This window comes from Chrysemys picta, chromosome 10 (genome assembly GCF_011386835.1).
Source record: "Chrysemys picta bellii isolate R12L10 chromosome 10, ASM1138683v2, whole genome shotgun sequence".
In the NCBI taxonomy this organism is placed as follows: domain Eukaryota; kingdom Metazoa; phylum Chordata; order Testudines; family Emydidae; genus Chrysemys; species Chrysemys picta.
This window is the reverse complement of record NC_088800.1, coordinates 57,513,817-57,538,991: the sequence shown is the minus strand read 5'-3', so window position 1 is coordinate 57,538,991 and position 25,175 is coordinate 57,513,817. Positions and strand designations below refer to the sequence as shown.

At 50.5% G+C, this 25,175-nt stretch overlaps 3 protein-coding genes across 7 annotated transcripts; 1 reads left to right on the top strand and 2 right to left on the bottom strand.

The window, feature by feature from the left end:
- Positions 1–437: 437 nt before the first annotated feature.
- Positions 438–11,601, bottom strand: LOC101950057 (uncharacterized). Of its 2 annotated transcripts, none has more exons than XM_005306120.5 (6): positions 11,462–11,601; positions 6,477–6,640; positions 6,100–6,193; positions 3,658–3,817; positions 2,686–2,838; positions 438–906 (listed from the first exon to the last, which is right to left on the bottom strand). In XM_005306120.5, exons 2-6 carry the CDS (start codon positions 6,602–6,604, stop codon positions 734–736), a joined length of 708 nt encoding a protein of 235 aa, XP_005306177.2. In that variant the 5' UTR covers positions 6,605–6,640; positions 11,462–11,601; the 3' UTR covers positions 438–733. The 2 variants fall into 2 exon arrangements, with proteins under 2 accessions (XP_005306177.2, XP_065415984.1); XM_065559912.1 differs by lacking the exon at positions 11,462–11,601 and adding an exon at positions 7,490–8,041.
- LOC135974037 (uncharacterized) lies at positions 8,001–10,744 on the bottom strand. The gene is made up of 2 exons (XM_065559913.1): positions 9,639–10,744; positions 8,001–8,175 (listed from the first exon to the last, which is right to left on the bottom strand). The coding sequence occupies exons 1-2, from the start codon at positions 10,544–10,546 to the stop codon at positions 8,145–8,147; spliced, it is 939 nt and encodes a 312-aa protein (XP_065415985.1). The 5' UTR covers positions 10,547–10,744; the 3' UTR covers positions 8,001–8,144.
- Positions 11,488–22,989, top strand: STUB1 (STIP1 homology and U-box containing protein 1). 4 transcript variants are annotated; one of them, XR_010591164.1, is made up of 7 exons: positions 11,488–11,838; positions 15,211–15,409; positions 16,197–16,362; positions 18,004–18,094; positions 19,316–19,689; positions 20,074–20,190; positions 21,831–22,989. XR_010591164.1 is itself a non-coding variant. In XM_024100648.3 (7 exons), exons 1-7 carry the CDS (start codon positions 11,608–11,610, stop codon positions 21,954–21,956), a joined length of 987 nt encoding a protein of 328 aa, XP_023956416.2. In that variant the 5' UTR covers positions 11,488–11,607; the 3' UTR covers positions 21,957–22,989. The 4 variants fall into 4 exon arrangements, 2 of the variants coding, with proteins under 2 accessions (XP_023956416.2, XP_042717517.1); XM_024100648.3 differs by having other exon boundaries at positions 19,316–19,372; XR_010591163.1 differs by having other exon boundaries at positions 11,489–11,838; positions 19,316–19,451.
- The last annotated feature ends 2,186 nt before the right edge of the window (positions 22,990–25,175 follow it).

Genomic DNA, 25,175 nt, shown 5'->3' with positions numbered 1-25,175 from the left:
AATTGAATAGACTGGGGAGAGGAACAGAAGGAAGGGGGAAATAAAACCCATGGTGACTTCCTCTCTGGATGTCTCAATGCATTTTGTCGGTCACACAGAGCATAAGCTCTCCAGAGCAGAGACTTTCATGATGTCTGACTATTGTTCAGGGCTGAGCACATCACCAGCTCTTTTTATGATCATGACATGAAGCTATTGTGATGGAAGAATTCTGATGATACAATTCCAGCTGGAGGAATCTTCAATCAATGGGATTATTGGAGATGAAGGAGGTAAATGGTCCAGGAAGCCAGAGCTGGGGCCAGGATGGCATCCTGGAAGATCCATTCATGTTTAGGAGGTAGGTGAGATGGGACGAGAGATACAGTATGAGAGAGGGCACTTCCTGTTGGCACATCATTATCCTATTGGCAACCAAACAAACACCAACTATGTGGTACTATGAAAACCATCAAAAGTTTATTAAGGAATTATTGTAAAAATCACTGCACACACCAAGCAGAGGGCTCCATTTCAGCTTTGGTTCCAAATGGGGAGTGAGTCAAACAGAAGAGCTCCCCTTTGTTTCTTCCCACACCTGATCAATTTGACCCATTCCCTGAATGACCCCCCCCAAAAGGGCAATATTTAGATTCCCCAAGGAGTCCAGCTTTGGCATTTAGTCATCCTGTGCATTGGATAACAGGAAGCAAACACTGAGTGACGCTTGTTAGGTTCCTGGCTGATGATGTTTTCACCTGGTTTTCCATTTCTTTGTGGGTCTAACATCCTCATCCGCCTCATCAGCTGCCTTCTCTCCCCCTGAGCTGAGAGTCTGCAGCAGTGAAGGACACAATTTCTGTGCCACGGCCCAGGCCCAGAGACACAGCTCCACACGATGAGGAGTCCATGCTTTCTCTGTATCCGCTAGAAAAGATCAGAAGGGAGCAATTACACTCTGCATCAGTAGAGGAACCAGATGTAGATTGATTCCTACCCTGTCTCCCTCATCTCCCAAATGAATTTTTGGTAAGATATGTGGCCCAGTAAAGTGAAAGGCTGATAGTACAGATCAGAATGAGACAGACTTCCCTCACACAACTCTGCTAATGCACGTTGATCCAGATCTGCAGCATCTCTCCTGGGCTCCCACACAACTTTGGCAATACACCTCACTTTGGCCCTGCAAACATCCCTCCTGCTATTCCAGTTCTGAGCCTCTCCTGAGTGGAGAATGTCAGTCATACCAGACTAGGAGGGAGGGAAAGATCAAAAACTGCTGTTGTTTCATGGATGTACACGTGGGCTGGGGCAGGAGAACATCTCTGCAATCCTGGCCTACAATTGTCCTACTGCTGCTATGGTTCTACAGTACAGCAGGGCAGGAAAACTTAGTGGACAAAATCATTGCCACACTGAGACCTTTGGAAACCCAGGAGGACGACACAGACCAGGGGAGCAGGGAAGGGAGATGGAGCTGGCCACAACTTCAAGCAAAAATTGAAGGGAGAATGAAAAGGCAATGCAAATTCATGGTGGGCACAGAAGGCAAGGAAAGGTTAATAAGGGAAATCTTGCAGAGCAGCTGTTTCAATACAGGCGCTGCTGAGAATGGCTCTACAGTGACTGCAAGGTTCAGGTCTAAGAAACCAGGAAATTCTGTTTCCTGAATTTGACTACCAGTTAACTAGGGTTACCATATTTTGTGCCTCCAAATGGAGGACACTCCACGGCCCCCGGCCCCCGCCCCCAGCCCCGCCCACACCCCTGCCCAACCCCGCCCCCTCCCCTGCTTCCCGTGAATATTTGATTCGCGGGAAGCCTGAAGCAGGTAAGGAGGGTGTGGGGGGAGGAGGCGCGGCCCAGGCTGGCCCCCCGGCGTTTCCAGCCTGGGTCAGCTCAGGCCCTGGGGTGCCGGCCCCGGCCGACCACCCCCGGCCCGCCCAGCACTGCCGGCCCCCGGCGGCCCGGCGCACCCCCCGGCTCCCGGCCCCGCGGGCCCGGCTCCCCGCCGGCCCGGCTGGCCCGGCTCCCCGCCGGCCGGGGTCCCCGCGGGCCCGGCTCCCCGCCGGCCCGGCTCCCCGCCGGCCCGGCTGACCTCCCGATTTTCCGGACATGCCCGGCTTTTGGGGATTTCCCCCCGGACGGGGATTTGAGCCCCCAAAAGCCGGACATGTCCGGGAAAATCCGGACGTATGGTAACCCTAAGTTAACTTGCTTTTCAATGAATCACTTGATGCAGAAATGCCAGATATCAACAATGTTGTACTTTCGGCAACTTTCATCTGAGGATCTCAATGCACTGGGCAGAGGTGAGTAAATGTTACTTTCATTTTACAGATGGGGGGAAGCTGAAGCACAGAGAAACTAGGACCCAGATCCTCAAAAGTATTTAAGAGCCTAACTCCCATTGATGGGAGTTAAGTGCTTAAATGTCTGAGGCTCTGGACCTACGTAATTTAGCCAAGGCCATGCAATCAGTGGCAGAGACAAGAATAGAATCCAGGGTCCTGACTCCCAGTCATTTGTGCTAACCACTGTTTTCTTGTATCCTAATGACAACCTTACTGTACGCACTAAAGGGTTCATTGCAGTTCAAATAATTTCTGAAATTCAGACCATAAACACTTAACTAAAGCAGAGAGATGCGATCCTCCTTCCCCTACCCCCTATGAGGTCTGTGGCAGTGACCCCGCCTACCCTTACCTTTGTTTAGTTTCTTGACACAGAGTTGGATCTTGTCCAGGTAGAGGATGTAATGCTTGAGGGTATATTGAATTGGGGTGAGGCCTGGAATGGACTCCATTGCTTCATCTGCCATAAATGCCGCAGCCTCTGGGGCTCCTGCAGCTAGAATTGCTAAGTGGGAAGAGTGGAAGGTGCTGAGCAGAGAAAAGAAAGAGGTTGGGGGCAGGAAGAGGAGACATGGCGCAGCCTGCATGACAGTGACTGCCCCGTGTCTTGGAGAAACATGCAGCTTCCCCCACCTTGTTCAGGCTCTCAGAATGCCTGGAATCAGACTCCTGACCCCACCTTCCAGGACACATCATGGAAACTGAACCCAAAAGTATGTTTCACCTTTATTCCCAGCAGAGATGTGATTGAACCAGAACCCTGGGTGTCTGAACAGTCTTGAATTTGGGAGGAGAGGGGGACTGAAATAAGGATTACAATTTTGTAGTTTGAGCATGTCTCTAATTCCCCCCCACATGTGAATGTGCCCCCACTTTACACAAACACATGGGGAAACACACTGAGCCAGAGACCTAACCACAACTTCATATGCAGGCTCCATCCCATGCAAGCCAGATTCCTTTGATTTGCTGCTTTTGCCAGCCACAGCACTAAGCACATGCGAAGGTCTTCTCTCTAAGAACTGGCCATTGGAAACAAGTTTGGCTACTTGTTGGATTGGGGAAAAACTGAGACCAGGTTGCAGATGTGGGTGCTTCCCCTTTCTTTTCCCCAGTGCTCAGTTCTAGGGCCAATACTGTCTCCCAGAAGTGTTTATCATCCAGGAAAGATCAGCATTTCAGACCCACTCTAACTAGCACCATTTGGGTGGTGCTATTTACACAGTGCTGTGGAAAATCTGAACAATCTTCCCATTTCTTACCTAACGGTATAGCCAGGCCCTGGCCCTCTTGGATTTATCCCCTCCCTCCCACAACTCCTTACCCGAAGCTGTGGCTGGTCCCACAGCCTTTAGCTGGCTCAGCTCAGTAATGGCAGCTGCCACGTCTGGAAGGAGCTGGAAAGCTTTCCTTGTACAGCTCTCCACCGTTTCACTGGAGTTAGTGGCCACCAGCTGCTGCAGACGAGGACGAAACTTTCCCCGCTAGATGGGAGGAGAGAAGAGAGCATGGTAAGGACATCCCAACCTGAGGAGCTCAGCGTCTTCGCTCTACAAGTGAGTACAGCTCATTGCTACAGGAAAAAGTCTATAGTTTACGGGCACCAGCAATTAAAAGTGGCCTTTATAATAAGGGTTTCAATAGCGTGGGGCCATGAGTTTCTTTCCAACATATGGGAAAAGTATAATGAGTCCTTCCAGGGATATTTCTTTTTAGTGAAGGTTCCCAAGCTATGGTCTGTGGGCCACTAGTGATCCAGAGGGAGAGCCCTTCCTGGCATTCTCCAAGTTGAGATGTTTTGTGATTGGAAGGAAAACCCCCAGTGTGGGGATCTTTATTCTCAAGCATGGTCCAGAACAGGGGTCGGTAACCTTTCAGAAGTGGTGTGCCGAGTCTTCATTTATTCACTCTAATTTAAGGTTTTGCATGCCAGTAATACATTTTAGTGTTTTTAGAAGGTCTCTTTCTATAAGTCTATAATATATAACTAAACTATTGTATGTAAAGTAAATAAGGTTTTTAAAATATTTAAGAAGCTTCATTTAAAATTAAATTAAAATGCAGAGCCCCCCCAGACCAGTGGCCAGGACCCGGGCAGTGTGAGTGCCACTGAAAATCAGCTCATGTGCCATAGGTTGCCTACCCCTGGTCCAGAAAATGAAAAAGCTATGTGACTATCTAAAAGGAGAATGGCAAGTGAGCTGAAGCTCAGAATTGAGGCTCTGTTTGGGGGAAAAAGTGTTGTTTTTAAAACCCTAGGGTGTGCACGATTTTATGAAACACAAGATTTCCAGCAACATTTTGTTTTGCTGGAGGGTGGGATTTAAAGTTTCCTAACCCACACTCTGAGCACATCACCTCAACTCCTCACATCACTTCAGGGGCTTCATCTTGTCCTCTTTCCTAGTGTAGACAAAACCTAAGCATGTGCTCCTCTGACCACATCTTCAAGCCTCTGTCCCATTACAATGCCACTAGTTTCTTACCTTTGTTTCCACCATCTCCCCCCACCGTGTCCCTTACATTCCTCCTGCTCCTCTCTCCTAAATACTCCCTTTGACTTTTCCACCCTGTCCATTACACTTGGACTAATCACCCTCTTCCTGTGAGTCAACAGCCCATGATAATTTGATTATTATGCAGCAGGGATCCACCTCCTTGTTTGTAAAGAGTTGTGTACAGTATTAATGTTTCATAAATAAGTGACTGAATATAATTCCCCTATTGTAGTGGAAACCCACACACAGCTCTGTTGTGCTAGTCAGAGGAAACTTACCAAGCTGGGTGAAATGCAAAAAGTTAAACAAATAGCGCACCTTGGATTTAAAAATATTCCTGCTCTGATATTCTAATGTGTTATTGCTAATGCAAACAGAGGATAACTTTTTTAAAATAAAGGGCCAAATCCTCAGCTTCAGAAGGTGAGGAGGCTGCTACCTGGCAGAGTGACTCTATGCCATCCCACTGTAGGATCCTGTTTAGGGGACATAGGCTGGGCAACTGCATGTGGCAGAAAAGCCATATGCCCCCAAGATCCCGGATTGCTGGGACAATCCCCTGGGGCTATGGTAGCTGACGGCAACTTACAGCAAGCCTGAGGCTTCTATAAGGGGTGTGTGTGTGTGTGGGGGGGGGCACAATAACCCCTCAATTAAGGAGCCAAAAAGGTAGCATAAAGACACCATTGCTCCTCCCCCAGTCGTGCATCAAGCATGGTTCAGACAGACCAGAAGATTTGGCTGGATTGTTTTCCTTGACTGCAGTACCTTTAAAATATGAATAACAGAATTAAATAGATGCTAACTACAGAGGCCTTAAGGCTGGCAGCATCAAACTCTTTCACACAGGTTTAAAAAAAAAAGTCAATATAATCAGCAGAGCTCCAAACCACCAGCAATTGAAAATGATGTTATAGACCCCAAGGCTCTGAGCTTATGGCTACACTAGAGAGTTTACAGCAGCACTGATGCAGCTGTGCTAATGTAAGCTCTCTAATATAGTCACTCTATGGATCGTGAATCTAATTACCCCAGCCCCTGCAAGTAACAGTAGCAGCTTTCTCACTGACACAGCGCTCTCCATGCTGGCGCTTAAATTGGCATAAATTATGTCGTTCAAGGGGATGGCTAATTCACACACTTGAGCAACATAGTTTATGTCGACTTAAGCTGTAACATTGCCTTAGACCCTCCTTGCCACTACACAAACACTTTGATTATATGGCTGAGATGTTACATATGGCAATTCATCTGGGAAAGCTACTTACAGCAAGTTTCCATTCCATCAGTTTCACCACTTCAGCCTGTGTCAGATATTTTTCTCTCCTTCCTGAAATAGCAACTGGCAGCTCCTCCTGATACCTGAAACAAAGACCCGTTGGCAGACAAGGAGTCAAAATATAGTCTTGAACCTACATGTTCTTGCTGCTGGAGTTGCAGCTGGGACTGACTGGCTGAGAGGAAGCTCATGCTATTGAAGACCCAGCTGCTACTAATGAAGAACATTTGGCAGGGATTTCACACTGAAAGAGGCTGCTATGGATAGGACTCATAGCTGTATGCTTCCTCAACAGATGATGAGGTGGTGCTCTTAGAGAGAATAATGCAGCAGAAAAGAAACCACCTTAAATGCTTGAGCATTTACCATTTATCCAACTCAGCAAGTTTTTTCTGCCTGCTTCCTTTGGCTTTGAGTACATCCCAGTAGACATCAAACACTGTCCTCCAGTAGGTGGGGTCTTCACAACCATATAGGCCTCCACTTAATGGCATGTTTCAGGGCTCCAGGACACTGAGGACGAAGAACATCTAAAAGAGAAGGACAAACAGACTTGATGCTAATGGAACTATAGAGACCTTATGGGAAGAAAATGCTGATACTTATCTCCCCTCCCTACAACCCCAAACCCATCCTCACTTCATTCACCTTCTACTTGCCCTGTCAACTTTCTCTCCTTACCCCCCGTTCTTCACCCCACCATGCTCTCCAGCAGGCCTCTCCACCTCTTAGCACCTTTGGTCCTTATGGCCCCCCTCAAGGCGCTGCCTCTGAGGCCTTGGCTACACTTGCGAGTTACAGCGCTGTAAAGGCCCCCCCAACGCTGTAACTCACTCCCCGTCCACACTGGCAAAGCATTTGCAGCGCTGTATCTCCGTGGTTGCAGCGCTCCATGTACTCCACCTCTCCAAGAGGAATAGCAAGTATTGCGGCGCCAATGTGGCCACCCAATGCGCTGTGAATGGCCTCCAGAATTATTCAGCAGTATCCCACAATGCCTGTTCTAGCCACTCTGGTCATCAGTTCAAACTCTACTGCCCTGGCCTCAGGTAACCAACCATGTGACCCACCCTTTACATTCCCCGGGAATTTTAAAAATCCCCTTCCAGTTTGCTCAGCCCGGCGTGGTGTGGAATCCTATCAGCGAATCTTTCCAGGTGACCATGCCTCCACGCGCCAAGCGAGCCCCAGCATGGAGCAATGGCGAGTTGCTGGACCTCCTCAGTGTTTGGGGGGAGGAAGCTGTACAGTCCCAGCAGTGCTCCAGCCGTAGGAATTACGATACCTTTGGGAAGGTATCAAAGGACATGATGGAAAGGGGCCATGACCAGGACGCCCTGCAGTGCAGGATTAAAGTAAAGGAGCTGCGGAGTGCCTACCGCAAAGCCCGCGACGCAAACGGCCGCTCGGGTGCTCCCCCTGCGACCTGCCGATTCTACAAAGAGCTGGATGTGATACTTGGGGTTAACCCCACCTCCACTCCGAGCACCACCATGGACACTTCAGAGCCGGTGGGGGAGAGGAGGAAGAGGAGGAGGAGGAAAACTGGAGTGATGGTGGTGGGCCGGATGGAGACACCCCAGAATCCCTGGAGCAATGCAGCCAGGAGCTCTTCTCGAGCCAGGAGGAAGGTAGCCGCAGCGGCCAGTACTTGGTGGAGGACAAACAGAAGAGCAGGTTCCCGGTAAGTGGTTTTTTTTTTTTTTTTTTCCCGGGAAGGAATTTTTTCGGTGCGGGCTCTTTAGGAGAGAAGGGTTAGGCATGCATGCCTAGATGCGGAATAGTGCATTGATGTGGTTTATCACATCGTGGTAATCGGCCTCGGTAATCTCCTTGAATGTCTCATCCAGAACATGTGCAATGCGCTTGCGCAGGTTTATCGGGAGAGCCACCGTGGTCCTTGTCCCAGCCAGGCTAACGTGTCCGCGCCACTGTGTCACGAGGGGACCATTGCTGCACACAGGCAAGCTGCATATGGGCCAGGGCGGAAGCCGCATTGCAGTAGAAGACCCTCCCTTGCTTCCCAGGTCATCCTCAGCAGCGAGATGTCGTCCAGGATGAACTCCTGTGGAAAATGTTGGGACAGTGTTCAGTGTAGGTGCCTCCTGAAGCTGTTGGTGCTCCCCAAGGCACAGAAAGCCAGAGGGCAGTGCAGCCTTGAAACAATCAGTCCCCCTTACTCACCATTTTGAGGCTCCCGTGGGATGTGTGTGCTCTGTTTCGGACAGGAAAATTATGCTATTGTGTAGACCCTGTGTGTTTTCTACTCCTTAAGTGCTGGGAGACTCATTACTGTCTGGTATAAACAATGCTGCCTCTGTTAAATGTTGCATTTTGCCTATACAGCTGCATCAACCTTGAGACCTCAGCCGTCCCTCTTATCGCCTGCTCAGAGACTGCAAAGACTCAAGAAGAGACCGCAAAAAAGCAAAGAAGACATGCTGCAAGAAGTGATGCGGCAATCTATTAAAGAGAATGAGAAAGCACAGAACTGGAGGGAGAGAGAAAGCAGGATCCGCCAGGAAAACGCAGAGCACCGGTGGCAAAGCACCGCGCACCGGCAGCAAAGCACTGATAGGCTCATAAGCATCCTGGAGCGCCAAGCAGATGCTATCCAGGAGCTGCTAGCCATGCAGAAAGAGGAGCAGTACCGCAAATGCCACCCCCCACACAGCCCTTGTCCCAAAACTCTTTCCATTGTGCCCCACTGTCACCTCCAACCCACTTTCCCCAACTTCCGTGTTCTTCATTCCACCCGCTGCCTCCAACACCAGTATCTTCACCACCCAGCCCTGAAAACCACAACCCTTACCCTCTGCACTCAACCCCCATCACCATGCAATATAGCTGTCCTGAAGTGCAGCACTCACTGCACAGCACACCAGACAAGACATATGCGAATCTGTGATTGTACTGTTCCCCACTCCACCCCCTTGTTTCTTTTCAATAAATGGATTTTTGGCTTTGAAAACATTCTTTATTATTGCATAACGTAAAAGCCTCCTTAGCCCAGGAAATAAACAGGCACTGCAAGTCTGCTTAGCAAACACTGATTCCTAAAGATTGGAACTACTGCACTTCACTCCCGTGCAGGGCACCAGATATCACTGCTGGTTTTCAGCCTCCAATTGCTCCCTCAAGGCATCCCTAATCCTTGCAGCCCTGCACTGGGTCCCTGTAATAGCCCTGCTCTCTGGCTGTGCAAATTCAGCCTCCAGGTGTTGAACCTCAGAGGTCCATGCCTGAGTGAAGCTTTCACCCTTCCCTTCCCAAATATTATGGAGGGCACAGCACACGGATATAACCGTGGGGAGGCTGTTTTCGGCCAAGTCCAGCTTCCCAAACAGAGATCGCCAGCGGGCTTTTAAACGGCCAAAGGCACACTCCAGTCATTCGGCACCGGCTCAGCCTGTAGTTGAACCGTTCCTTGCTGCTGTCAAGGCTCCCTGTGTAGGGTTTCATGAGCCACAGCATTAACGGATAAACGGGATCTCTAAGGATCACAATGGACATTTCAACTTCCCCTACCGTGATCTTCCGGCCTGCATCTTCCTGAACAGCCAAGTGTTCCAAAAGATGTGTGCGTCATGCACCTTTCCGGGCCAGCCTGTGTTAAAGTCAATGAAATGCCCACCGTGATCCACAAGCGCCTGGAGAACCATAGAGCAATACCCATTCCGATTAACGTATTCGGATCCTAAGTGGGGTGGTGCCAGAATAGGAATGTGCGTCCCATCTATTGCCGCTCCACAGTTAGGGAACCCCATTTGTGCAAAGCCATCCACTATTTCCTGCACGTTACCCAGAGTCACGGTTCTTCTGAGTAGGATGCAATTAATGGCCTTGCAAACTTGCATCAACACGATTCCAACAGTCAACTTTCCCACTCCAAACTGGTTTGTGACCGACCGGTAGCTGTCTGGAATTGCCAGCTTCCAGATTGCAATAGCCACCCGCTTCTCCACTGGCAGGGCAGCTCTCAATCTCGTGTCCTTGCGCCGCAGGGTGGGGGCGAGCTCCTCACACAGTCCCATGAAAGTGGCTTTTCTCATCCGAAAGTTCTGCAGCCACTGCTCGTCATCCCAGACTTCCATGACTATGTGATCCCACCACTCGGTGCTTGTTTCCCGAGCCCAAAAGCGGCGTTCCACGGTGCTGAGCATGTCTGTGAATGCCACAAGCAATTTCATGTCGTACGCGTTATGCGGCTCGATAGCATCGTCGGACTCCTCACCCTCACTGTCACTTTGGATCTTAAGGAATAATTCAACAGCCAAACGTGACGTGCTTTCGAGACTCGTCAGCATACGCCTCAGCAGTTCGGACTCCATTTCCCGCAGACAGATCGCGCTGTACAGAAACTGTTGAAAGATGGCACCAAAGGTGGACGGAAACAAAGGGATTTCTGGGATGCGAAGCGATGCATCATGGGGCATTGGGACAGGAGCCAGAATCCCATGCCCCCTTCCCACAACCCATGGTGCCAGAATGGGAAAAGGTGCTCTGTGGGATAGCTGCCCATAATGCACCGCTCCCAATAGCGCTGCAATTGCCGCAAATGTGGCCACGACAGTGCGCTGGGCAGCTGTCAGTGTGGACAGACTGCAGCGCTTTCCATACTCAGCTGCACAAAGTCAGGTTTAACTCACAGCGCTGTACATCTGCAAGTGTAGCCAAGGCCTAAGCCTAGCTCTCCCTGCACTCCAGGAAGCTGCAGCTCTCCTTGCCCAACCTAGCCCCTTGCTGCACTCATCTTTATTTCCCTGCAGCGCCCTATTCCTGCTCCTGCCACCCAGCTCCTCAGCTTGCCACCCCTCCTCCTCCAACCCCCTCAGCTCCCAGGCGCCCTGAACCCCCTCAGACCCCTCAGCCCTGATACTCCTAGCCCCACCCTTCAGCCCCCTGATTCCCACTCTATCCCCTCACCCCATCCTCCTTGGCTCCCTAACTCTCCCAGCCCTGACCTTCCCATCCCTGTCCCCCACTCCAACCCCCTCAGCCCCCCCAACCCTTTCTGACCCTCCTAGCACCATCCTTCAGCCCCTGACCCCCACTCTATCCCCTCACCCCAGCCTCCTTGGCTCCCTAACTCTCCCAGCCCTGACCTTCCCCCACTCCATCCTCCTGACCCTCCCACCCCTGTCCCCCACTCCACCCCCCTCAGCCCTGATCTTCCTAGCCCCACCCTTCAGTCCCCTGGCCCCACTCTAGTCTTCCCACCCCATCCTCAGCACCCCAACTCTCCCAGCCCCCTCAGCCCTGACCTCCCTCCCCTGCCCAGCCTCCTGATCCTCCCCCGTAGCTCCCTCGGTCTCCCCTCAGCGCCGACTCCGTCTCCATCGCCATCTCACCTGCCCTCCCCTCAGGCCCGGCCCCGCCGGAAGTCCCGCTGGCTGCGGGCGGGGCGGAGGCGGGCTCGGGCAGGGCCGGCCGGGCTGTCGCAGTGTGAGGCCGCAGGGATCCGGCCGGGCCCCGCACGGGAGCGCTGCGCTGCGGCATGAAGGGGAAGGAGGAGAAGGAGAGCGGCGGCCTGGGGCTGGGGGGCGGCTCCGGCGGCGGGGGGCCGTGCGGGGGGCAGCGCGGCAGCGCGGCGGCCGGGCTCGGGGGCGGCCCGGGCGGGGGCAGCCCCGAGAAGAGCCACAGCGCCCAGGAGCACAAGGAACAGGGCAACCGGCTCTTCGTCAGCCGCAAGTACCCCGAGGCGGCTGCCTGCTACGGCCGGGCCATCGTGAGTGCGGGCTGGGGCCTGGCGCGGGGGGCTGGGGGGATCTAGCGGCCTAACGTGGGCTGGGATGGAGGGACCGGGGAGCCGTGCGGCCTACAGGACCAAGCTGAGGCCTAGGTGGGCGCCTGGCGTGGGAGGGGGGATACTGGCCTGGCCGGGGTGTGTGGGGGGAGGGGCCGGACCCCAAGGGGGCCAGGGGGACAGACCTGAGCTGTCTGGGGGAGGGGCTGGCACCCACTGCGGGGGGTGGGCGGTCGTAGAGCTGAGCTGTCTAGGGGAAGGGGCTGGCACCCACTGCGGGGGGAGACAGAGCTGAGCTATCTGGGGGAGAGGCTGGCACACACTGCGGGGGGGACGGACAGAGCTGAGCTATCTGGGGGAGAGGCTGGTACCCACAGCGGGGGGAGACAGAGCTGAGCTATCTGGGGGAGGGGCTGGCACCCACTGCGGGGGGGGGGGGGGACGACGGACAGAGCTGAGCTATCTGGGGGAGGGGCTGGCACCTCTGGGGACAGGGCTGAGCTATCTGGGGGAGGGGCTGGCACCCAGTGCGGGGGGGGGGGGGGGGGAGACAGGGCTGAGCTATCTGGGGGAGGGGCTGGCACCCACTGCGGGGGGAGTCAGAGCTGAGCTATCTGGGGGAGAGGCTGGCACACACTGCAGGGGGTGGGCGGTCGTAGAGCTGAGCTGTCTAGGGGAAGGGGCTGGTACCCACTGCAGGGGACACAGCTGAGCTATTTGTGGGAGGTAGAGCTGAGCTGTGTAGGGTGAGGGCCAGTTTGCACATTGGGGGCTGAGCTGTTTGACGCTGAGGCCAGTATCCATTGTGTGTCCCTGGAAAGGCGATACTGTCGGACTCAGTTCCTGCTTGAAAACAGACAAACAAACAAACACACAGCCCACTCCGCTTTGGGAAGAATCCAGGCTAAGGTCCCTGCTTCCTTAGAGGCCTAGTCCCTCCTTCAGTGCTGTGTTGGTAACAAGAGTTCCTTGGGAACAGGAGGCCTGGAAAAACATTTCACACTCAGGTCACCCTATGGATTTAGGCCCAGACAATGTTTTCAGCATTCCAGTTATTGCTCAGCTTGGGGTGCTGATCTTGGCTGCTCAGACTTGGGATATCAGTCTTGTACAAAAAGGTGAGTTGAGAATTGTTAGTAACAATGGCAGTAAAGGCAAACAGCTGAGGTTGTTGGAATTTATGATGCTGAAAGGGTTTGGACAGGACACGGTTTATCTCCTAGTCTCTCCACAAAGTACTATATGCGATCTTTAGCCCTATAATTGAAGTATTTATTGATAGAGCTTAGTTTCTACTTCAATATCCACTAGTTATGGGCAGGAAGGATCATCTAAAGGACCCATTCTACATAACACTGCACTGCAGTGTTTGTGAGCTCTGTCTAGTGCAGCACTTGAACCTTTGATGTGGTCCAGATTCCAGGTGTGCCATCAGAACCATAATCTAGGGCTCATACCATGGCTCTTGGGGATTTGTGTTCCTAAGCATATGTCCTCTTGGGAATAAAACCTTTTACTTGTATCATGCCTGTCACAAGGGGATTTTTTCTCTCTCTGACTCTGCAGACTGAGATGCACAGTTTGAGATTGAAGGAAATTTCTTTAAACACTCAGGGCTGCTAATGTTAGGAGATTACTGTTTGGGATGCTTTTCTCCTAGGTCTGGAATAGTCTCTGTGCCCCACCTGGTATTTAGCTGAGTCAAGTATTTCCTCTGTTTCATTAGGAAGATAGCATTACAAAAGCCAGTTTGTGTAGTCTGTCTATTCTGTGTTTACTCACACACCCTCAACAAATCGCCTCTGCTCTGTGTTGTCTGTAATCCACTCTTGATTTGGGTGACTGTCACAATCTAGCCTGTCTCAATGTAGCATTCATGGTTTTCCTAGTTTGTCTATCATGTACTGCTCTTTAAGTGTATTTTTGTATATCAACCTGGCTGCTGGTTCATGGTAACTGCTAAAGCCTGTTAGCTGGGTCCATGATGATGAACTTGTAAACAAGATACAACATTCCTTTGGGAAATAGCTGATGGGCCAAGATTATGCAGCTTTAGACTCTTCATTGTTGTCTCCTGTTTAGAAAGACAGGAGTGATCACTTAGCTCCAAGGACATGCTGATTAACATCACTTGTATCCACTTACTGAACAAGCTGTGGTCTGAGAGCTAGAGCATTTTGTCTTTGGAGACTTGGGTTCAAATTTTCTTGAGTCACACACAAGTGAAAATGTGTATTCGTCTCTTCAGAGTCTCCTGTGGATGTTTGTCCACATCATCAAATCACTGCAGAGTGGAGAAATCCAAAACTTGAATAGATAGAAGCGGGGGCAGGTCAGGATTGAGATCCCTCAATGGAGCTGTGCCAGAGGCCCAGGACTAGAATAGCAGGTGCTGCACGTCTGGACTGTGGTGCATTGGTAGAGTAAGTGGAGGTCCAGGTCTGGAATACCATGGGTCTCATTTGTTAAGGAATGTGGTGAACTGGCAAAACTGGGAGGAGGTTAGGCAGAACTGGAACTGTCCATGGTGCAGCAGATCAAGAAGTGCATTGGTGTTTGTTATTTGGAGGCCCAGGGTTTGGGATAGCAGAGGCTGCATAAGGTCAGGATTATATATTGCACTGGCAGAGCTCTGCAGGAGAATCACGTACAGTTCCTGCCTGACTGGCTCTAGTCAGTGCTGTTCTAACTTTCATGAGCAAAATATTTATGTAATTTAAAATAATTCAGGTCAAGGATCGGGCCTCTCCCACAAAGCAAACTTCTCTGGATCCAATTATACTTTGCAGGATTTCTGAGCAAAACTATCCTTTGTGGGCCTTAGAACTCTATCTCACCTTGTCTACTGGATAATGAGGAGTCTGTGGAGCATCTCAATGGTGTATCTTTCCTCTGGCCCAGTGAAGGAAAGGCATACTCCCCCCGCCTGGTAGGCCTTGTCAAGGCTTAAGAAGAATTCTGCATTTGCACTTCTGATTTTTCTTTCTTGAAACATGAGCCAGGATTCAGCAGCCTGCCCAGATAGACAGCTTTTAATGCTAATTTCCATCTTAGTACCTAAATTGTGGCTCCATATTGTAAAGGGTAATGTGCAGTAGGCCAAGCAGGTTAAATACTAGAGCACAGCAGTCCAGAGCTTGCATGCTTCAGCACTGCTTGTGACCATTACTATAACGTTGAGCAAATAACCAGAACAGTGAGGACCAATCCAGTAATATTTAGATTTCACAGCTACTAAGAGCAGGAGAAAGACTTGAACTCTTCTGTCCCTTCCCATCCATGTGCAGTTATGAAAGTCTCATATGCTTTGTGTTATCCTTGGCAGACCTTTAATGTATCTGACTTTTCTTCCAGAACCGGAACCCCTTAGTGGCAGTATACTACACCAACCGAGCCTTGTGTTACCTGAAGATGCAGCAACATGATAAGGCCCTGGCAGATTGTAAACATGCCCTGGAACTAGACAGCCAGTCAGTGAAGGCCCATTTCTTTCTGGGGCAGTGCCAGATGGAGATGGAGAACTATGATGAGGCCATCGCTAACTTGCAGAGAGGTGAGCAGTATCTTCCTATTAAATGTTCAGGCCTGGCACAAGCCGTCACCAACCTATAGAGGTGGCCAGGACCTCCCATATTAACAGGATACCAGGGCCTATCTTGGTCTGTTGCTAACATACAGAGAATTGATCAATACAAAGCAGGCACCATGGTGAGGGCCACAGCTGCAGAGAAATGAATGGGCCTCTCTTACAAAACAGGCACCAGTATATGGCACAAGTCACCATTTGTCGAAATACAAAATGTGAATTTAAGCTAGAAAAGACTGGTGTTCAGTTCTGTGTAGTCACTTCAGACTGCCCATATCCAATTCCTCTGTAGGAAGAAAGCATTTGGAAACCTGTAGGAGTTTAATTGCCACTCCCTGTATCTTGGTTCTGCACTTGACAATAGGCTGATATTTGAATGGGGACGAAGCCTAAACAGGAGTCAGTTTCTTCTTAAACAGTGTAGAAGTCAGTGATTTGACCAGCTTCTATATGGAGATGGTCCAATGGGGTCCAAGTCATTGTGTGCAGCTCTTGGCCCAAGGATTTATTCCCCATTTGCTGCTTTGCACTGAGGGAGTGATGTAGCACTCAAAGGCACAGGTGTCTCTCACTGTTCCCTCCTTCAGGGAAAGGGGCAAAACCAGACTCACCTGGCCAAAGCAAAGGTGGTGGGAGCCATAATCAACTGACCCAAATCCCACCTCTAATTAGATATACCTCCTAACTAGATTTAGCAAAGCATCAGCTTCTTCCACCCTGCCCCCAACCTTGAGAGCACCTGTTGTCTCCCCAGCCTATAACCTAGCCAAGGAACAGCGACTGAATTTTGGGGATGATATTCCAAGTGCACTGCGGATTGCCAAGAAGAAGCGCTGGAACAACATTGAAGAGAAACGGATCAACCAGGAAAATGAGTTGCACTCCTATTTAACCAAACTCATCATGGCTGAGAAGGAGAGGTAATGCAGATAGAAATCTCTGAGCTTTTCTGCACTGGGTATTAGTCTACGCTAGTGGGGTGTGAATTCTAGTGCACACTAGGGAGTCACACACTAACTGACCTGTGTGGACCCTGCTAGTGCCCACTAAAGTTCCTTAGTGCACCTTAGTCATAGAATCATAGAAAAGTAGGACTGGAAAGGACCTCAAGTCATCAAATCCAGCCCCCTGCCCTGAGGCAGGACCAAGTAAACCTAGTTCATCCCTGACAGGTGTTTAGCTAACCTGTTCTTAAAAACCTTCAATGATGGATATTCTACAACCTCCCTTGAAAGCCTATTTCAGTGTTTCACTACTCTTATAGTTAGGTTAGATATTAGGAAAAACTTTCTAAGTCTCCCTTGCTACATATTAAGCTCATTACTATTTGTCCTATATACAGTGGATGCAAAGAACAATTGATCACAGTTCTCTTTTTTTAACAGCCCTTAGTAGATTTGAAGACTGTTATCAAATCCCGCCTCACTCTTCTTTTCTCAAGACTAAACATGCCCAGTTTTTTCAACCTTTACTCATAGGTCAGTTGCTCCATTTTTGTTGCTCTCCAATTTTTGTCCATTGTGCAGTAGGAAAGTTATAGTGTGTGCTAGCAGGATCCACATGGATCAGTTAGTGCATGACACTCTAGTGTGCACTAGAATTTACACCCGTCTATAATGGATTAATGCACAGCGTAGACAAGCCCTCTCGGCAGCCTGGAGGGATGAGGGGAATCTTGAAGAGAACAGGGCCTGTGCAAGCAGGAGGGAGGGACTGTATCCCAGACAGCACTGGTCTCAAGCAGGGAGTGGCAGAATCCCACAGGCTGACCCTCCCATATGCGAAGGGAGGAGGGGGAAAGATAAGCTTTTGTAAACATTTCCCAGTACTGTGAAATTGGTGACAAGATAGTGGCCTTCTACCAGAGCTTACCCTGGCACTTAGGGCAGGTCTACACTTACTTCCTGGTCTGGCTGTAAGCAATCGATCTTCTGGGATCAATCCCGGAAGTGCTCGCCGTCGACGCCGGTACTCCAGCTCGGTGACAGGAGTACGCGGCATCGACGGGGGAGCCTGCCTGCCGCGTCTGGACCCATGGTAAGTTCGAACTAGGGTACTTCGAATTCAGCTACGTTATTAACGTAGCTGAATTTGCATACCTTAGTTCGAAGTGGGGGGGGGTTAGTATGGACCAGGCCTTAGAAAGCACTGCCCTAAGGAAGCTAACACTATTGAAATGGTAGAGAATCCCTGCTTATCTGACTTTCCCGGAAAGCCAGAATCCTTGCACCAAGAAGGTGAAGAAAGGGAAATAAGAGCGTGTTCATTGTGAGCTGAACATTCCTTCTCCTCCATTGTGACATTTCAACTTCCTTTGCTGATCATTTGCTCTGGACTGTAATCATAGAAACGTAGAGCTGGAAAGGACCTTGAGAGGTCATCAAGTCCAGCCCCCTGTGCTGAGGCAGGACTAAGTAAACCTAGACTATCCCTAACAGGTGTTTGTCTAACCTGTTCTTAAAAATCTCTACTGACAGGGATTCCACAACCTCCCTAGATAACCTGTTCCAGTGCTTAACCATCCATATAGTTAGAAAGTTGTCCCCCTGGTTCTCCCCTAGGGAGCTGGATGAATACCGAAGGACACAACAAGAGGAGAACGTGGATGAGAGCCGGAGCCGTGCTCAGCTGGCTAACGTTGAAGCCAAACATGTGAGGCAACCTCATTAATCCATCCCCTCAGTGTGGATTTGGGCCTGCTGGGTAGCGTTGGGCATGTGTCCCTCCTTGGTGTGAGCAGCAAGCCCAAGGGGAAGTTCTTCTCCAGGGCCACCACGCCACAGCTCCTGCTTGTGGAGCAGATCTGCGGGGTATGAACACAGTCCAGCTGGGGTTCCTTCATAGCACAGAAGGTGATAGTGCTGCTTTGGGTTCATTGTGGTTGAGTAGGGATCAGGCACCAAGGAAGAGCATCACACAGGACTGCAGCTTGTTGGAATAGACCGTAGTAGAAGTTTTGTGGGGATTGTGGAGCATACTATTGGAGTGTGCCTAGAGGGGACATAGCTGTAGCAATTTCCTGACTTTCAGGGGTGCTGTGATGAGTCAGAAGAATCAGTGGGGTGGCCGTGGGGGATGATGGTGGGGTTCTACGTGAGCAGAGTGCATGCTGTTCCTGGTGCTCTTACTGCCCTGCAGCAGGTGTTAAAGATGAGTTGAATGTTGTTGCTTTTACCGTCTAAATTCTGTGCCCCACCCACAGACAGTTGCTGTGCATTAAGTGCACAGTGGGTTTTTTGTATGCCCACTTTGCAGCCATGAAGATCTTTATTCCTGTCCCCATGTTCTTCTGGCACAATCAGACTGACTCTTTTTGGAAGCTGTCAACACCGCTGCTTTATCAACCACATGAGCCACTACTGATTTGACATGCAAGACCATTCCCATCACCTCTGTTATGGCTGACACTGCTACCAACACATAGCCAGCCCCAGTTGTCTAGGTAGTGAGTCTGAGCATTAAATCCAAGTCTCCTGTACAGCAGTGTAGAGCAGTAACCACTCAGCAGGTCGGAAGATGTGTTCTTAGAGGTGTTGTTCTTGCCTATTAAAGTAAGAAGGTTCCTGTCTGTATGTGACTGACACTCTGATATCAGCAGATAGAGGCTGGCAAGGGGAGACACCAAATCCTGTTCCTCAGGATCCCTGAGAGACCAAGACCTTTATCAACTTTTGCTGTGAGCCAGTTTGTTCTCTGTAAAAGTGGTTCTGCGAAGTGACTCCCATGCTGTTGGGGTGGGTGAGGGAACAATTCCCCATCAGTGGCTGCAGTGTTTGTACCAAAGTCTCTGCAGCTTGAGAGATGCTGAAGAGGCAACAAAGTCCTGTAGGGCCCTCTGCCCCCCTCCCATTAAAGGGGTTATTTCTCTTTCAGGACAAGTACCTGGCAGATATGGATGAGCTGTTCTCTCAGGTGGATGAGAAGAGGAAGGTGAGGATGGGCTTAAACAGGTGTGGCAGCTGTGACCAGACGAATGCTCAGAGGGAGGGCATCAAACATGACTGATAAGGTGGCTTAGCTCGGGATGCCAAAGAACTGTGGCTTATCCCATCTTTCCTGTTCTCCCTACCGCCACCCTGCTGTTGGACTGATTTAAAACTCTTGTGAATACCAGGTCTCTCTCAAATGAGAGCTGGACCAGAAGGCCAGATGCCACATGGGAGGGAATGGAGCCCCAGATTTGAGGATGAGCTTGGGACTCCAGCTGCAATGGCTGGTGGAGACGGGACATTTCATAGCGGAAAAGGGTGAGAACTGTTCACTGTCAGTCAGCTGCTCTCCTGGATGTGGTAGCCGTGGAGAAGGCCAGGCATCTATCTATCTGGATGGAATATAAACTGTATAGTAGAAGCTCCAGCTGGGGGTGGATTTAATGACTAGTTGGAGTGAAAATATGGCCTAGGTATTGAGAGAGAGAGAAACCAACACCCCGCCATTCTCCAGCTGTGTTTTCTGATATGCAGTGCAGGATATCCATCGTGTGCCTGACTTGGCAATGGAATCTGTGCTGCTTGCACCCTTGCTGAGGTCCTGTCCCTGGGTCACCTGTTCATTGGTTTGCTGCATTAGACCGGAGATGGGCCTGTTGTATGATGGCTCCCTAATGCTGAACTTTTGTTCTCTCGAGTCAGAAGCGAGACATCCCCGATTACCTGTGTGGGAAGATCAGTTTTGAACTGATGCGAGAGCCCTGTATCACACCCAGTGGGATTACCTATGACAGGAAAGATATAGAAGAGCATCTTCAGGTAATGGGGGAACCAGAGTGTTGGGCATCTGAGTGGGAGGGCAGGAGGAAAGGAAGAGTGTGGGTGCGCATGTGAGGGAGAGAAACACAGGGCAATTTTTAGGAGATAGAAACTTAAAATCAAATCAGTCTCCAAACATGAGTTAATGTAGTTCCAGATGCTGCGCCTGCACCCGAGGCCCCCTGGCGGATTGTGTAGGTTTGCACCCCCTTTGGGGGGTGAAAAACCCACACAAAGATTGGAAACTGACTGTACTGGGGAACAGCGACACAGACTAAACTCTCAGTGGTCAGGTGCTTCTCTGTGCTGTTTCCTTCCTCCCCCATCCTAGAGCAGCTGCAGCCCTTGCAAGCACTGTGGTGTGTTAGTGGGCCCCAGCCCCTGGTAACAATGTAGAAATCTACCTGGGGGTAGGGGTGAGGCCTGCAGAAAAAGCAGTGGGGTTTCAGAGACCACCCAAATATTAAATACTGAAGTATCTTGATTTTAAAGCTTAAGCTTCATTCTGTCCCCCAGCCCATCTTTGTTTAGAGGAGGGGGCATCAGTGAGAGGAGCCACACTTACGGAATTGAATGCTTCATCCTGTGAGGTTTTCCATGGGTTGAGTCCCAGGTACCTCACCCTGCCATTCCCTTTGCATGGTGCCAGGGCAATGGAGAATGTCTGAAGTGTTTGAGCGACCAGGCCCCTGCTTTAATTGCAGGGCTGCTGGCTGGGCACTGTCAGCGAAGTTCCATCCACTTTGGATCTCACCGCACAGCCAGGGTTTTCCAGCCCTGACTGAGCCAGTCTGGCCTCCCGGCCATGCTGTAAAGTCTCTTTTCTCTCAGGCTTTTTCGGGGGGGCGTGGTGAAAAAAAAAATATGGGGATATACCTAGCTCATAGAACTGGAAGGGACCCCAAAAGGTCATCAAGTCCAGCCCCCTGCCTTCACTAGCAGGACCAAGTACTGATTTTGCCCCAGATTCCTAAGTAGCCCTCGCAAGGATTGAACTCACAACCCTGGGTTTAGCAGGCCAATACTCAAACCACTGAGCTATCCCTCCTCTTTAGTTTTGGAGGAATTTGGAGGAGTCTTATGTTTAGATGGGGCCCTGAATCTAACATAAGAACGGCCATGCTGGGTCATACCAAAGATCCATCTAGCCCAGTGTCCCATCTTCCAACAGTGGCCAGTATTAAGATGGTCTGTGCACCCAGAGCAATGTTAAATTGTAAGCTAAGTTACATCTCAGCTCTCTCCTTTGCGTGTGCTCCGTGCCATGGGATTGCCAGCCTGCTCCCGGCTGTGGGGTGGTGGTTCTTTTTCTGAAACTCCCACAGCCATGGAAATGGTTGTGACTGGAGATGTTTCTGCTAGGGTAAGTAACACACTGAAGTAAGAAGTGGAGACAGGAGGGGAAGAGACAAGACAATGTAGATTAAACTGTCCACCTGTGGCATCCTGTCTGTGGGGAGCATCCCTCAGGTAGCAGGGGGGCAGATGGGGCTAGCTACACCCAGGGAACCGAGACTGACTGAGTGGCTGGGAAGTCTCTGGCAGGCCTAGGGGGTGCAGCTGCAGCAACAGGGAAAGGGGCTAGTTACTCAGGTTTGTGTTCTATTTCCATCCTCCTTATAGTCTCTCTTCCCTTTCAGCGTGTTGGTCATTTTGATCCTGTGACCCGAAGTCCTTTGACTCAAGACCAGCTGATCCCAAACCTTGCTATGAAGGAGGTGATAGATGCATTCATATCAGAAAATGGCTGGGTAGAAGAGTACTGATGGCTGAGCGGGCACAGTCCTCTGGATCCTCACCGCAGCCCCAGCTGTGGCAGCACAGGCACGCTCTGCTATAGACTGCTGTCTGAGCATGCTGGGCTGGCACCATGCCTTACTCACTTTGTCTCTCTCTCTCTCCTCTGGATGCCCAGAGATCCCTTGGCAGTGCTGGACTAGAGTGCATTATCATCTCATCTCCCAGAAACCACAGCTGGGCCAGACTGACTGAGCAGGGCCATGGAGGGTCCTTCCAGCTCCTTGCTCACCTGGGCTCCTGGTAACCTCCCAACATGATAGACAGAAGCAAGACTGCCTTAGGCAGGCAGAGAGGGAGCGCCTGTTGAGGACCCAGCACTGGAGGCAATCCACAGAAGCACTTTTGGAAGAGCAGTGTCACTCTGTACTAGCCAGCATCACTGCTTTTCATAACCCACCTCAGATCCTTGGCTGTAAAGAACGACTTTCCTCCACAAAAACAGCTGCCTACTCCCTTTCCCCACAGCACAAGCCCTGCTCCTGGGGAGATGTGGGAGCCGTGCCTACAGCGAGGGCCCAGACTGTGACGAGCGAGGAGCTGGCTCGGAAGGGCTCTCCTGTTCTCCAGGCTGAGCTGCATTCCCCACTCCCTCCCTCTGTACATAGTTTGTGTTTCTTTCTTCCTACATCTCCTGTCTGTCTAGTGTAGTTCTCTTCATGTTTTCCTGTAAATAGCCACTTGCTGGGGGAAGGAAATGAAATATATATTATACGGACGTTGACTGGCGTGCGGGCTCGTACTGGGAAACCACTGTCCTGTAGGATGGAAGCCGTGACCCATGGGAGGCCACTCTCCAGCCCCAGGGACAGTAGTTCCCTGATAATCACTTGGATGAAAGTTCATGTTTGTTTTAATTAAACCCTTAAAAAAAAATCGGCCTAAAGCGTTTTGGCTGTTGGAAGTCTTGATGTCTGATTGGCCTGCAGACTGCCTGGCTTCATGAGTTCGCTCTCCAGAAGTTTGCCAATGTTAATAAATATTTCAGCAATAAGTGTTAAATAGTCTGAATGTTTCATGATTGCAGGGATCTTTCCTTTGAAAAGGCTGGTGGAGGCTGGGCAGAGGCAGCCCCCAGTGGCATATGGGAGCAGAAGTGGAGCGCACCTCTACATCTCTCTTAGGCTAGGTCTACACTGGGGGGGGGGGGGGGGGGGGATCGATTTAAGATACGCAAATAGTGTAGCTGAATTCGATGTATCCGATCCGACTTACCCCGCTGTGAGGACGGCGGCAAATCGACCGCTGTGGCTCCCCCGTCGACGGCGCTTACTCCTACCTGGGCTGATGGAGTACGCGCGTCGATTCAGGGATCGATTGTCGCGTCCCGACGAGACGCGATAACTCTATCCCCGAGAGATCGATTTCTACCCGCTGATCCAGGCGGGTAGTGAAGACAAGCCCTTAGTAAGGAGTGCAGTAGGCTGCACGCATTAAGATGCAACATGCCATGCTGGTCCTGTAGTCTCCAGAGGCTGTACCTCCATGTTAAAGATGAGGGTAGCTGCAGTTTCACATGCGAGGCAGCCACGTGCATGCCTGCACAGGGGGGATCTAAGTGTTCTTTTTATTGTGTTATCTATGCCATGTCTCATCAATTGCATCACATGGGCAGGGCTGTTCTCTAACAGGGAGCGTTCTCTGGTTTTTGCTTTGTTTATTTCTAAACCTGTTCTGTTGCCGCTTGAAGTTCTGTTCCCTTCAGATGATCAGATTTTTCCTAGGGAGAACATTGATTATATTTTGATACTTGGAGAAACCCTCTGGTGCATGATACAATTCTCTGTTGAACTAGAGGATGGCTTGTGGGGCGTTTCCGTGGCTGCAAAGGGTTTCAGACTATAGGAGCTGTGAGGGGGCAAAGCTGCTAACATTAGTATCTTTGCTCTGTTGTGCAATCTCAGGGCCAGGAAGGGGCTTTCAGACTGATACAAAGCAAAACCTGTTTGTTGGGTAGGTCATTACATATCGTAAGAGAAGAAATGCTTCTAGCTTCTTGTGCTTCCCAGAACTGGAGAAGGCAGTGAAGGTGTAGCCTCAGTCCCTCCCCACAAGGAAGAAGGAGGTGGCTGAGCAGTGTTGCTGCCAGTTGGAGGAATCTATAGATGAACTCATTAGCCCACCTGGTCAGGTATTTGCTTGGATGTTTATAGGGAGCTGGAGGAGGGAAAGAAAACTGGCCTTTATGAAGACCGGGTCCTAAGTCTCCTGCTCACTTAGCCACTGGTACGTATATTAGACAGAGCTTTTGTTGAGAGGGGACAATATACATAGCAAGATACTTGAATATAATGAAGTCTCAGCAGACCACTTGTCTAGCCAGTCTGCTGTCCTATTTTGAGTCAAGGTTTCCTCTGTTCCCTGTGTACCTTGCTGTTCTGTTGATCTCAGTTGGTGATCATTGTACTGTGTTCTGAAATGGAAAGACTGGTGCCCTTTGTCATTTTATCCTAGCTAATGTAACACTAGATGCTATTTTTTCTTTTGCTGTGCCCAGTGATTTTTTTCAGTCATATTAAGAGTTCTCTGGCTGATATCTGTGGCAAAGAGTTCTCCAGGTTAATGACAGGCTGCAAAGGAGAGAATTGCCTGTTAGGGTGTCTTTCTAATTCCATCAAGTGTCCTTTCATTCTTGCATCAGGCTCGGGGGAGGAGTCAGCACCGGCCTGGCCTTCTGTCCCATGAATCATTCATGGGGCTCATCCACAGCATTTTACAAACTAACCAATTCATCTTTCTTGCCATCCTCTCTCGGCTAACTCCTCTCCAAACTCAAGAGCAATTACTGAGAGAAGAAGGGAAGCAGGTGTTTTGCCCTGCATGGAGACCGTTTGTTCAGATTTGTTTTCAAGGCACCCAGTGTTCAATCTTGACTGCTTCCAGAGTCAGTTGGACAAGGGCCTCGTGCCATTTCACAACTGCTGGGCGGGGCCAGGCCTTACCTGCAAGGTGGCAGCTGCACTGTGTGACCTACATACTGGTTGACGGAGCCAAATGCCATGCAGAGCTATCTGGGGCTGTCAAGCAACACCCTAGCTTGCATCAGTTTCGCAGAATTGTCCTTTAGTGCAGACTAGCCCAAGAAGACCTATTCTAACAGTGCGTTACTGGGAGGCAGTGTGGTCTGTGCTCATTACAATGGAAGGGACTCTGGGTTGGGGCAGGAATCTATTTCTAGTCTTGCCCTG